Genomic DNA, 12,259 nt, shown 5'->3' with positions numbered 1-12,259 from the left:
TGTGTTATCAACATTTATTCTGTTATACAAAAGGCAGATAAAATGTACAATCTCTGGAAAAACACATTTCTCAAGCTTCATTCATATGAATGGGTCTACATGAACATATTACAACACATTTTCTTAATTGTCAAAACATGGAAAACAAAATAGATACAAATATTTTCCCCTCAAAGAGTGAATATAGGCATCAAACATCGGTAATAACAAAAATGGTAAGATTCCTTCAGCTCCTGAGACTAACAAAAATCAACTATTATTGTGAAAACTACTTTAACATCAAACAAGATATAAAGTAGCAGATTTCAACATTTAACAACACATTTAACTCTAAAACATGTTTTATGTACAGATGGAGGACATAGGTTCAAATCTCTGTGTCAACCTATAAGTAATGAGCAGGAACTGCTGATGCTCAAAAATCCACTAGCTGCTGTTAGATAGAGATGGAGAGTTTGTATGTTCAAGCAGTAATTCAGTCATATCTTATTCACTCAAGAGTTGTGTCCTGAGAGACATCTCCTCTCACACATGGAAGTCAGAACATGACTCTCAGTCTTCTGTCTCCAGACCTTTCCCAACCAGCACATTATCATGTGTTCTCCTTTGTCATGATTGTTTATGTAACTTTGTAGGAGTTCTATCATTTTGAGAACTCCTGCAATCATTGCACCTATACAGTGGTGCCTTGGTATGTCTTTGATTGTTATTTAATGTACCTGATTGGGAAATGCATTTTCTACTATGAGGACATTAGTATGGTCTCTCCCCTGTGAGTCCTCATGTGCACTTTCAGATTGGTGCCAGTGCTGAATCTGGTTCTCCTTTTTCTCCTGTGTGAATCTTTATGTGCACTGACAGATTACTGGCAACGCTGAATCCTTTTCCACAATCAGGACAGAGATATGGTTTCTCCCCAGTATGGGTCCTCATGTGTCTTTTCAGATCTCCAGTCTGCATGAAGCATGTACCACAAACCGGGCAGGAAAAAGGTTTCTCCCCTGTGTGGCTCCTCATGTGCACTGTCAGCTTACTGTTCTTGCTGAACCACTTACCACAAACATGACAACACAACCTAGCTGCAATGTGAGTTTGGAGGTGCTCTTTCATACCTTCTGTGGACTCCATATGCTTTCCACACACTCCACAAAGTGTTTCTTTATCCTTAGTATGAGTTTGAACATGTTTCATCAATGAGCCCATGTAATGAAAATACTTACCGCACACCTTACAACAAGGAGTAGCATGACCTTGACTGGGTGATTTCAGGAGGGACAACTGAGTAGATTTCTTACCCTTAGTGTTGATACGGGACCTTTGTCCTTTTACCATATCTGTTCTCTTTGATTTGACTTGCTTAAAACCTGATGGAAGTCTTTTATTCTCCATACCAATTTGAACTGCAGAACAGACTGGATTGACTGCAGAGAGGGGCTGAGAGACACTGGTTGGTTCTGATTCCCTATAGTCCTCTCCATCAGGTTCTGTTTTGATCTGTTCAGTTATAGTACTGGGTAGAATTTCTCTCTCTTTGTTTCCTTCCTTTTGGGCTTGATAGATATTTGAGAGCCGAGTTGGGTACTCCACACAGTCACTTTTTACACAGGCAGGAGTGAATATGTAATCTTTAGTAACAGTCTCAATCCGTTGAATCTGCTCTTCCTCCTGACTGGTCCGGAGTTCCTCCTCTTCATCTTTAAATTGTATGGTTTCTGGGTCCTCCTGCCCCAGACTGGGGCTCCACTCCTGCTCATAGTGCTGCTGCTCCGGGGGGATCTCCGCTTCAGAGACAGAGAGCGGCTGGAAGTCTGGAAGAAGGATAAGACGGAAAATTGAACAACATGTATGTAACAAGGTAGGAATCAAAGTATTGGTCAGTGTTTCATGTGGGACCCTAATTAGTGATCAACTTGGGAAATGTATAAACGCACCCCATAGTCCTCCTCAGCTGAGAGCTTGGTACTTCCTGTATGTGTGTATTTTAAATAATGTAGTAGTAGTAGTCATCGTAGTCGTGTGTCCGCCCCGTCTGCCAAAGTTGGGACTTGGGAGTGTTCAGAATCATTCCGGTTTTACCAGAGTAATTGTACATTTTCATTGAAAATCACTACAATAAAATGTATTTTAGCGGTCACCCTGGCCTGATATTGGCTACACTAGCTACTTCCCTCTCCTTACTGCAGGACAGCAGCCGGCAAGCAGGAGCGAAGGACACACTGTGCCGCGTGTTGTTGTGTTGCCAGGTTGCAGCTCAAACTCTCCCCACTGAGCGTTAGACTGTATCACGGTGACATCCAGAAGATTTGCAATATTACTAATGATTTCTCATGTAGGCAGCTAATCCTACTCAAAATATAAAATCAGTGGGATGGAACAAATTGGCTACGTTAGCTAGCGGGTGGTGATATAGCTGCCTGATGAAGCAACTGCTGCCCAGTGGGAACCAACAGTGGCAAGCAACTCGATACAACACCGTTGCACTGGTCATACACACCGGCTTGTCGTTACGTTAGCTAATTGTCATGTCACGGTGACATCCAGATGTTGACCAATACTACAAGTTATTTCTCCCTCACCCATCGAAATTTACATCACAAGTTAACTAGTGCCATGCTGCTGTTATTGCCAGCTAGGATCAACTAGCTGAATAAGTGCATCGACAAAGTCGTCCCCGGAGTGACCATGCATAAATATCCCAACCTGGAGCCATGGACTACAGGCAACATCCGCATTGAGCTAAAGGCTAGAGGTGCCGTTTTCAAGGAGCAGGACACTAATCTGGACGCTTATAAGAAATCCTGCTACGACCTCAGAAGAACCATCAGTCAAAACGTCAATACAGGACTAAGATTGAATCATACTACACCATCTCTGACACTCGTCGGATGTGGCAGGGCTTGCAAACTATCACGGATTACAAAGGGAAACCCAGCAGCGAGCTGCCCAGTGACACGAGCCTACCAGATGAGCTAAATTCCTTCTATGCTGACTTCGAGGGAAGCAACACTGAACCATTCATGAGAGCTGTTCCAAACGACTGTGTGATCATGCTCTCCAAAGCGGATGTGAGTAAGACCTTTAAACAGGTCAACATTCACAAGCCTGACCCAGTCTGTAATACCTACATATTTCAAGCAGACCACCATAGTCTGTGTGCCCAAGAGCGCCAAGCTAACCTGTCTAAATGACTACCACCCCGTAGCACTCATCTGTAGCCATGAAAAGCTTTGAAAGGCTGGTCATGGCTCACATCAACACCATCAGACACCCTAGACCCCCTCCAATTCGTATACCGCCCCAACAGATCCACAGATGACACAATCTCTATTGCACTCCTCACTGTTGGACAAGAAGAACACCTAAATGAGAATGCTGTTCATTTAATTCTGAGCTATTGTCAAAACCATAGTGCCTCCATGCTCATGACCCTGGGTCTGAACACCTCCCTCTGAAACTAGACCCCGGACTTCCTGACGGGCCGCCCTCAGGTGGTGAGGGTAGGCAACAACACGTCCGCCATGCTGAACCTTAACACGGGGGCCCCTCGGGGGTGCGTGCTTAATCCCATCCTGTATTCCCTGTTCACCCACGACTGCTTGGCTGCGCACGACTCCAACAACGTCATTAAGTCTGCTGATGACATGACAGTGATTGGCCTTATCACGGACGACGAGACTGCATATATGGAGGTCCGTGACGCCAGGAAACCATCCTCTCCCTCAACGTCAGCAAGACAAAGGAGCTGATCGTGATCTACAGGAAATGGAGAGCTGAGCACGCCCATCATCCACATCGACGGGGCTGTAGTGGAGTGGGTCAAGAGCTTCAAGTTCCTTGGTGTCCACATCACTAATGAATTATCATGGTCCACACACACCAACACAGAAGTGAAGAAGGCACGACAATGCCTCTCCCCCCTCAGGAGGCTGAAAAGATTTGCCATAGGCCCTCAGATCCTCAATGTTCTACAGTTGTACCATTGAGTGCTCTTGACTGGCTGCATCACTGCTTGGTATGGCAACTGCTTGGCATCTGAGTGCAAGGCGCTCCAGAGGGAAGTACACTGCTCAAAAAAATAAAGGGAACACTTAAACAACAAAATGTAACTCCAAGTCAATTACACTTCTGTGAAATCAAACTGTCCACTTAGGAAGCAACACTGATTGACAATAAATTTCACATGCTGTTGTGCAAATGGAATAGACAACAGGTGGAAATTATAGGCAATTAGCAAGACACCCCCAATAAAGGAGTGGTTCTGCAGGTGGGGACCACAGACCACTTCTCAGTTCCTATGCTTCCTGGCTGATGTTTTGATCACTTTTGAATGCTGGCGGTGCTTTCACTCTAGTGGTAGCATGAGATGGAGTCTACATCCCACACAAGTGGCTCAGGTAGTGCAGCTCATCCAGGATGGAACACCAATGCGAGATGTGGCAAGAAGGTTTGCTGTGTCTGTCAGCGTAGTGTCCAGAGCATGGAGGCACTACCAGGAGACAGGCCAGTACACCACGAGACGTGGAGGAGGCCGTAGGAGGGCAACAACCCAGCAGCAAGACTGCTACCTCCGCCTTTGTGCAAGGAGGAGCGGGAGGAGCACTGCCAGAGCCCTGCAAAATGACCTCCAGCAGGCCACAAATGTGCATGTGTCTGCTCAAACGGTCAGAAACAGACTCCATGAGGGTGGAATGAGGGCCCGACGTCCACAGGTGGGGGTTGTGCTTACAGCCCAACACCGTGCAGGACGTTTGGCATTTGCCAGAGAACACCAAGATTGGCAAATTCACCACTGCCGCCCTGTGCTCTTCACAGATGAAAGCAGGTTCACACTGAGCACGTGACAGATGTGACAGAGTCTGGAGACACCGTGGAGAACGTTCTGCTGCCTGCAACATCCTCCAGCATGACCGGTTTGGCGGTGGATCAGTCATGGTGTGGGGTGGCATTTCTCCATGTGCTCGCCAGAGGTAACCTAACTGCCATTAAGTACCGAGATGAGATCCTCAGACTCCCTTGTGAGATCATATGCTGGTGCGGTTGGCCCTGGGTTCCTCCTAATGCAAGACAATGCTTGACCTCACCTGGCTGGAGTGTGTCAGCAGTTCCTGCAAGAGGAAGGCATTGATGCTATGGACTGGCCCGCCCGTTCCCCAGACCTGAATCCAATTGAGCACATCTGGGACATCATGTCTCGCTCCATCCGCCAACGCCACGTTGCACCACAGACTGTTCAGGAGTTGGCGGATGCTTTAGTCCAGGTCTGGGAGGAGATCCCTCAGGAGACCATCCGCCACCTCATCAGGAGCATGCCCATGCATTGTAGGGAGGCCATACAGGCACGTGGAGGCCACACACACTACTGAGCCTCATTTTTACTTGTTTTAAGGACATTACATCAAAGTTGGATCAGCCTGTAGTGTGGTTTTCCACTTTAATTTTGAGTGTGACTCCAAATCCAGACCTCCATGGGTTGATAAATTTGATTTCCATTGATAATTTTTGTGTGATTTTGTTGTCAGCACATTCAACTATGTAAAGAAAAAAGTATTTAATAAGAATATTTAATTCATTCAGATCGAGGATGTGTTATTTTAGTGTTCCCTTTATTTTTTTGAGCAGTGTACATACGGTCCAATACATCACTGGGGCTGAGCTCGCTGCCATCCAGGACCTCTATACCAGGCGGTGTCAGAGGAAGGCCCTAAAAATGGTCAAAGACTTCAGTCACCCTAGTCATAGACTGTTCTCTCTGCTACTGCATGGAAAACAGTTTAATGCACCAAGTCTGGAACCAACAGGACCTGAACAGCTTCTACCCCCAAGCCATAAGACTGCTAAATAGGTCGTTTGGATAGCTATTGGGTATCTTCATGGACCCTTTTTGCATTAACTCCTTTGACTCATCACATTCACTGCTGCTATGGTCTATCTATCCTGTTGCCTAGTCACTTGATCCCTACCTATATGTCACTAGCGTAACAGTTTCTCTGGACCCTCCCGTAATGCTAATGGGTAAATGTTTATTAGTAGGCCTATTTGGTCGTCATTTTCTCATGTTAAGCCTAACATTTCATGAAGTTATTCACTGTCGTATTGCTGACATTTTTAGACTGCTGGTGGCAATTATTCAATTACTTGTTCAGTAATTAAAAGTAGTATATTCAAACATTGTAAGATAAATATCCGATGCAACATCATACTAATCAGCTGCCAATTGATATTTTTTATTTATTTTATATATACACACTGAACAAAAATATAAAATGCAACATGTAAAGTGTTGGTCCCATGCTTCATGAGATGAAATAAAAGATCCCAGAAAAAAACATGTCAAATTTTATGGACAAATTTCTCTACATCCCTGTTAGTGAGCATTTTTCCTTCGCCAAAATAATCCATCCACCTGACAGGTATAGCATATCAAGAAGATTATCATTACACAGGTGCAGTTGTGGCATAAACAGCATGATCATTACACAGGTGCACCTTGTGCTGGGGACAATAAAAGGCCCCTCTAAAATGTGCAGTTGTCACACAACGCCACAGATGTTTCAAGTTGAGGGAGCGTGCAATTGGCATGCTGACTGCAGGAATGTCCACCAGAGCTGTTGCCAGATAATTTAATGTTAATTTCTCTACCATAAGCCACCGCCGTCATTTTAGAGTATTTGGCAGTATGTCCAATTGGCCTCAACTGTAGACCAGATGGTCCTGGGCTGGCATGGTCACTCCACATTCGGCTTCTTCACTTGCGCCACCCGGACAGCTGATGAAACTGAGGAGTACTTATGTCTGTAATAAAGCCCTTTTGTGGGGAAAAACTCATTCTGATTGGCTGGACCTGGCTCCCAAGTGGGTGGGTCTATGCCCTCCCAGTTCCTTATATGAACTGTAACTCAGTAAAATCGTTGAAATTGTTGCAAGTTGCGTTTTATAATTTTGTTCAGTATACAACTGTCCTGTATAGGCTGCCTGAACCTGCACGACATGAGCTGTCCTCGCACTCTCTCCAAACTTGGATAGAAAGTTGTGTGTAAAACCAGTTAAAAACAAATAAATAAATAAATATATATATATATATATATATATACACACACACAAAAGTATATGGACACCCCATCAACTTAGTGGAATCAGCTATTTCAGTCACACCCGTTGCTGACAGGTGTATAACATTGAGCACACAGCCATGCAATCTCCATAGACAAATATTTGGCAGTAGAATGGTCTTACTGAAGAGCTCAGTGACTTTCAACGTGGCACCATCATAGGATGCCACCTTTCCAACAAGTCAGTTTGACACATTTCTGCCCTGCTAGAGCTGCCCCAGTCAACTGTAAGTGCTGTTATTGTGAAGTGGAAACGTATAGGAGCAACAACAGTTTAGCAGTGACGTGGTAGGCCATACAACTCACAGAACAGGACCACTGAGTATGTGTAGCGTGTAAAATGTTTTGTCCTCAGTTGCAACACTCACTACCAAGTTCCAGACTGCCTCTGGAAGATACGTCAGCACAAAAACTCTTAGTCAGGAGCTTCATGAAATGGGTTTCCATTTGCAGAGCAGCCGTACACAACCCTAAGATCACCACGCACAATGCCAAGCCTGGGTTGGAGTGGTGTAAAGCTCGCTGCCATTTGACTCTGGAGCAGTGGAAATGCATTTTCTGGATTGATGAATTACACTTCACCATCTGGCAGTTCGACGGACGAACCCTGGCGACAGATGTGTGTTTTATTAAGACAGTATGCATATTTTCCCTGTTTTCTTGCACCGACGAGCCATTAAATCACGTTAAGGAGGAAACACCTTTGCAGCCTGAATGGACGACGTACAAAACGGTCACCGGGGAGACACGAGTGTATTACCGGCTGGGCACATTAATCCCAGACGATAGTGAGGATCAATGGAATGCTCCTCAGAGGAGAAAAGGGAGGACCATCCTCCTCAGTTCATAAACATACAAATTGTGAAACATTAAAGTTATCCTTTTTAGATCAAACCACACAAAAAATATTAACGTTGCCAAATAATTGATTAAAACACAGTTTTACAATGAAGGTCAACAGTAGTCTCAGCAGCACACTGTAGGGTAGCACATTGGGGTAGCCGGGGGACAGCTAGCTTCTGTCCTCCTGTGGGTACATTGACTTCAATACAAAACCTAGGAGGCTCATGGTTTTTCGCCCCCTTCAAAAGACTTACAAAAGTAATTATGACAACTTCCTGAGGAAGTCCTCCAACCAATCAGAGCTCTTTTAGCATGAACTCATGTGGTCCACCCAATCAAAGGATCAGATAATGAATCTAGTACTGAAAGCATAATATACTGCTAGCTAGCAATGCAATGCAAACCATGTGGTGAGTAGTTGATTCAAAAAGAGAAAGACTATAGTTTAACAGTTTTGATTAATTTCTTCCAAAATTAAGATGCAAGAGAGAGAGAGCAACTGTATATTTCATAGTACATTTGATTTCACTTTCACCTAGCTAGCATCTGGCTCAAACAGAGAGGGATGCTATGTTAGCTAGCATAATATACAACACTGGAACTTTTCCAAGTCAAGGTAAGCTTTTGGTTTTACTAATTTATTGCAACTGGGGCCTGCCAGTGTAACTGCTAAACTGCTTGCTGCTGACTGTACTGCATGATTGTAGTGGGTTTATTAACTTGTTAGTTCTAGTAGCTACGTTAACTATGACGTGACAACTATGTTGGCTGTGTGCGGTTAGAGGTCATGATATGGAAATGTTGTGCACTGAAGTCCATAAGCAAAGGGAAAAGGTGAGAGGAGAGCACGTAGACAGATGCAAGAAGATATATATATATATACACACACACACAAGCTGTTTGTATGTGGCTGCTATGAAAGTGAACTGTGTTTGCATGTGATGAGTTTGCAAGGCGGTATTGCATGTATCACTGTCTGTCACCTTGATTACTCATTATCTCGACCTGTGCACCTACATTGTAAACTTTCATTCAGAGGCTAGGTTGTAGCAACCTCATGATGGGTCCAGGGAAAATTCGAGCATCATGTAGTAGCCTAAACCTTTCGATGTTACATTGAGCTGGGTGAATGGAATATGAATGACAGTCATCCGATATGTTGTAATAGAAATTAGGCCACGCTCATAATTTTTTTTTAACATCCTCCCTCATCTTAAACGGCACTGATCACGAATGGTGAGGATCCAAAGCGCCCACCCTCGCTAGGCTTGTTGAAATTAAATGGAACAACTGCTGGCATTAGGTCATTTAGGCATACCCGATCATTTTCATATTACACTTCCTCTAAAAATAACCAACTCGGGCATTGCTCCTTTAATTTCGTAAAATTGAGTTTGAGTTAGTTAGACAAAAGTCATGAGTAACAAACCTGCTCTGTGTAGGTTTAACGGTATCTCAGGTTGAAGAACAATGTCGAGCATCCTCTGTAGACGGACAACTTCCTCCTGATACTCTGTTATCATTTTTTCAACGACTCCGAATATCTCATCAGCAGCAGCTGTTAATCTATCGTTGAGAAAAACCCTCAACAACTGCATTTTAGACATATTTAAAGAATACATTAGCTAGCTAAGTGGCTGTGCTGTTTTCATCCCATCCATGTCCGTGCAAAAACAACAACATCCGGCATTACTAAGTAAAAACAGGAATCCACTGTTCGTGCACCTTCAAGTTAACAGATTTTGCGCTTTCGCCACCTGCTGGACTGGAGTGTAAACATGACCAATGTACTGAGTAGCACATGTCAAACTCATTCCAGCGAGGGCGGGTGTCTCCGGGTTCTCTCTCCTGTGTCTGTAAATTCACTCTGGCTATCTACTCTGATTTCAGGAACTCCCCTGGTTGTCTAGGGGTGCATTCGGAAATTCACTCTGGCTATCTACTTTGATTTCAGAGCGCACTCGTTCGAGCGCAGAATAACTGATGAATTTACAAACGCTCAAAAGCAGTTGAATATGGCCGGTGTCAGTAAACGTTGGCAAAAAAACCGCGTAATTAAATTGTTGCAAGCAGCACAGTTACAGTCACTAACACACTGGATAACATGATCATAGCCTAACCAGCTCTGCTAGGTCGAGTAAAATGGTAAGAGTAGGGGTTCTCTCATTTGTGTCTGGAATTAGCTAGCCAACACCAGCCAGTTAGCTTGACTAACATTGTGAGGTCAGAGCGCTCGGATCAACCCTACTCCTCGGCCAGAGCGTCCAGAGCGCTCTGAATGCTCTGAGAGCAAAATGCTCTGAATTTAGGAACGACCAGAGCGCTCTGAATACTCTGAATTTCGGAACGACCAGAGCGCACTATGCGCTCACTCTGACATTCCAGATGTAATTTATGAACACCCTAGGTCTTAATTGAAAGTAGAAATCAAAAACCATCAGACCCTCCATGGAATGAGTTTGACATCTATGTAGCAGCACATGTACTAACTAGTAGTAACGGTTATCAAAATATTTTTAAATTGATAAAACGCAATTCATTACCCTCTCTCCTTTGTAGCCTTTGTAGCGAACTAGCTAACCTTAGATCTTTCTGTCGATCAGAAGCAAAGATGGTTATGTGTTATGTACCGCCGGATTGTAACCACTAGTTTGATAAGCACACATGCATTTTATCGTTTTCCAAAGTGTCGCTGGAGCCGTGTGATTAGGTAAGCCATGGTTGTTGCTGCTAATGAGCAATGAGGTTAGAACCGTTAGGTTAACGCTCTGCAGTTAGCTAGGTTCTTATGAATGTTAGCTAGATACCCACAGACTGTGTTACGTGTACAACGCACAATACCGTCCTTACAAGTAAAACTAAAACCAGCATAGGCTACCATAATGACTGTTGTTACCTTTTTATTGACAAGTATTTAGTGATTTAGCCAGCTACTTTTTCACGTGGTCACATGCTAGCTAGCGTTAGCCCACCAGGGAATGGATATTTAGCTAGCTAGTTAACGTTAACTCACTGTTTGTGTAGTCAGACTTGCTAGCTAATGCGCCATGGCAAGAATAGTTGGCCATCTAGCATGTCACCACTTAGAAAAGTCTGACTAGAAAAACGTTAAGCTAATGCTACCTAGCTAGCTAAAGCCTGGTGGGCTAGTTAGTTAGGCACCTTGGTTGGCTAGTTAGCCACATTAGCTAAAGTTGACTAGTTAGCTGACAACGAACTTATGGGATCAGTGTTTTCCCATAGAAAACAAATGTTTTTGTTCCACGAGTGCATCTGTTGTACATGACTAATCAAAAATGACTGGTGAATTTAGTTATACATGTCAGCAGGGATGGCAATTAAGCAAGCCAGAGTCTAATACTGACACAGCAGAAAAACCCAGATAGCAGATGTTCTGAAAGCTGCAAAACCTGGACCTGTACAAATCAGCTCAATCTGGACCCTCTATTTCTGAAACTATCCGCCGCCATTGTCGCAACCCCTATTACCAGCCTGTTCAACCTCTCTTTCATATCGTCTGAGATCCCCAAGGATTGGAAAGCTGCCGCAGTCATCCCCCTCTTCAAAAGGGGAGACACCCTGGACCCAAACTGTTACAGACCTATATCCATCCTGCCCTGCCTATCTAAGGTCTTCGAAAGCCAAGTCAACAAACAGGTCACTGACCATCTCGAATCCCACCGTACCTTCTCCGCTGTGCAATCTGGTTTCCGAGCCGGTCACGGGTGCACCTCAGCCACGCTCAAGGTACTAAACAATATCATAACCGCCATCGATAAAAGACAGTACTGTGCAGCCGTCTTCATCGACCTTGCCAAGGCTTTCGACTCTGTCAATCACCATATTCTTATCGGCAGACTCAGTAGCCTCGGTTTTTCGGATGACTGCCTTGTCTGGTTCACCCATTACTTTGCAGACAGAGTTCAGTGTGTCAAATCGGAGGGCATGCTGTCCGGTCCTCTGGCAGTCTATGGGGGTGCCACAGGGTTCAATTCTCGGGCCGACTCTTTTCTCTGTATATATCAATGATGTTGCTCTTGCTGCGGGCGATCCCTGATCCACCTCTACGCCTCTACGCAGACGACACCATTCTATATACTTCCGGCCCGTCCTTGGACACTGTGCTATCTAACCTCCAAACGAGCTTCAATGCCATACAACACTCCTTCCGTGGCCTCCAACTGCTCTTAAACGCTAGTAAAACCAAATGCATAATTTTCAACCGTTCGCTGCCTGCACCCGCACGCCTGACCAGCATCACCACCCTGGATGGTTCCGACCTTGAATATGTGGACGACATCTATAAG

The 12,259-nt window shown here is 44.5% G+C and overlaps 1 protein-coding gene across 1 annotated transcript; it reads right to left on the bottom strand.

Moving 5' to 3' along the window:
* Nucleotides 1-9,661, bottom strand: LOC118359260 (zinc finger and SCAN domain-containing protein 21-like). Its single transcript, XM_035737686.2, has 2 exons — nucleotides 9,382-9,661; nucleotides 1-1,808 (listed from the first exon to the last, which is right to left on the bottom strand). Exons 1-2 carry the CDS (start codon nucleotides 9,572-9,574, stop codon nucleotides 793-795), a joined length of 1,209 nt encoding a protein of 402 aa, XP_035593579.1. The 5' UTR covers nucleotides 9,575-9,661; the 3' UTR covers nucleotides 1-792.
* Between the last annotated feature and the right edge of the window lie 2,598 nt (nucleotides 9,662-12,259).

This window comes from Oncorhynchus keta, chromosome 26, assembly GCF_023373465.1.
Source record: "Oncorhynchus keta strain PuntledgeMale-10-30-2019 chromosome 26, Oket_V2, whole genome shotgun sequence".
Taxonomy (NCBI): Eukaryota; Metazoa; Chordata; class Actinopteri; order Salmoniformes; family Salmonidae; genus Oncorhynchus; species Oncorhynchus keta.
Note: the sequence above shows the minus strand (reverse complement) of the source record. Positions and strands in the feature narration are given on the sequence as shown.

Bases quoted from the DNA above. Each gene is read 5' to 3' on its own strand.
- LOC118359260 (XM_035737686.2), bottom strand. From the start codon at position 9,574: ATGTATTCTTTAAATATGTCTAAAATGCAGTTGTTGAGGGTTTTTCTC. The intron at 1,809-9,381 runs GTTTGTTACTCA...TCCTTCTTCCAG, and splicing joins GTTAAACCTACACAGAGCAG to ACTTCCAGCCGCTCTCTGTC.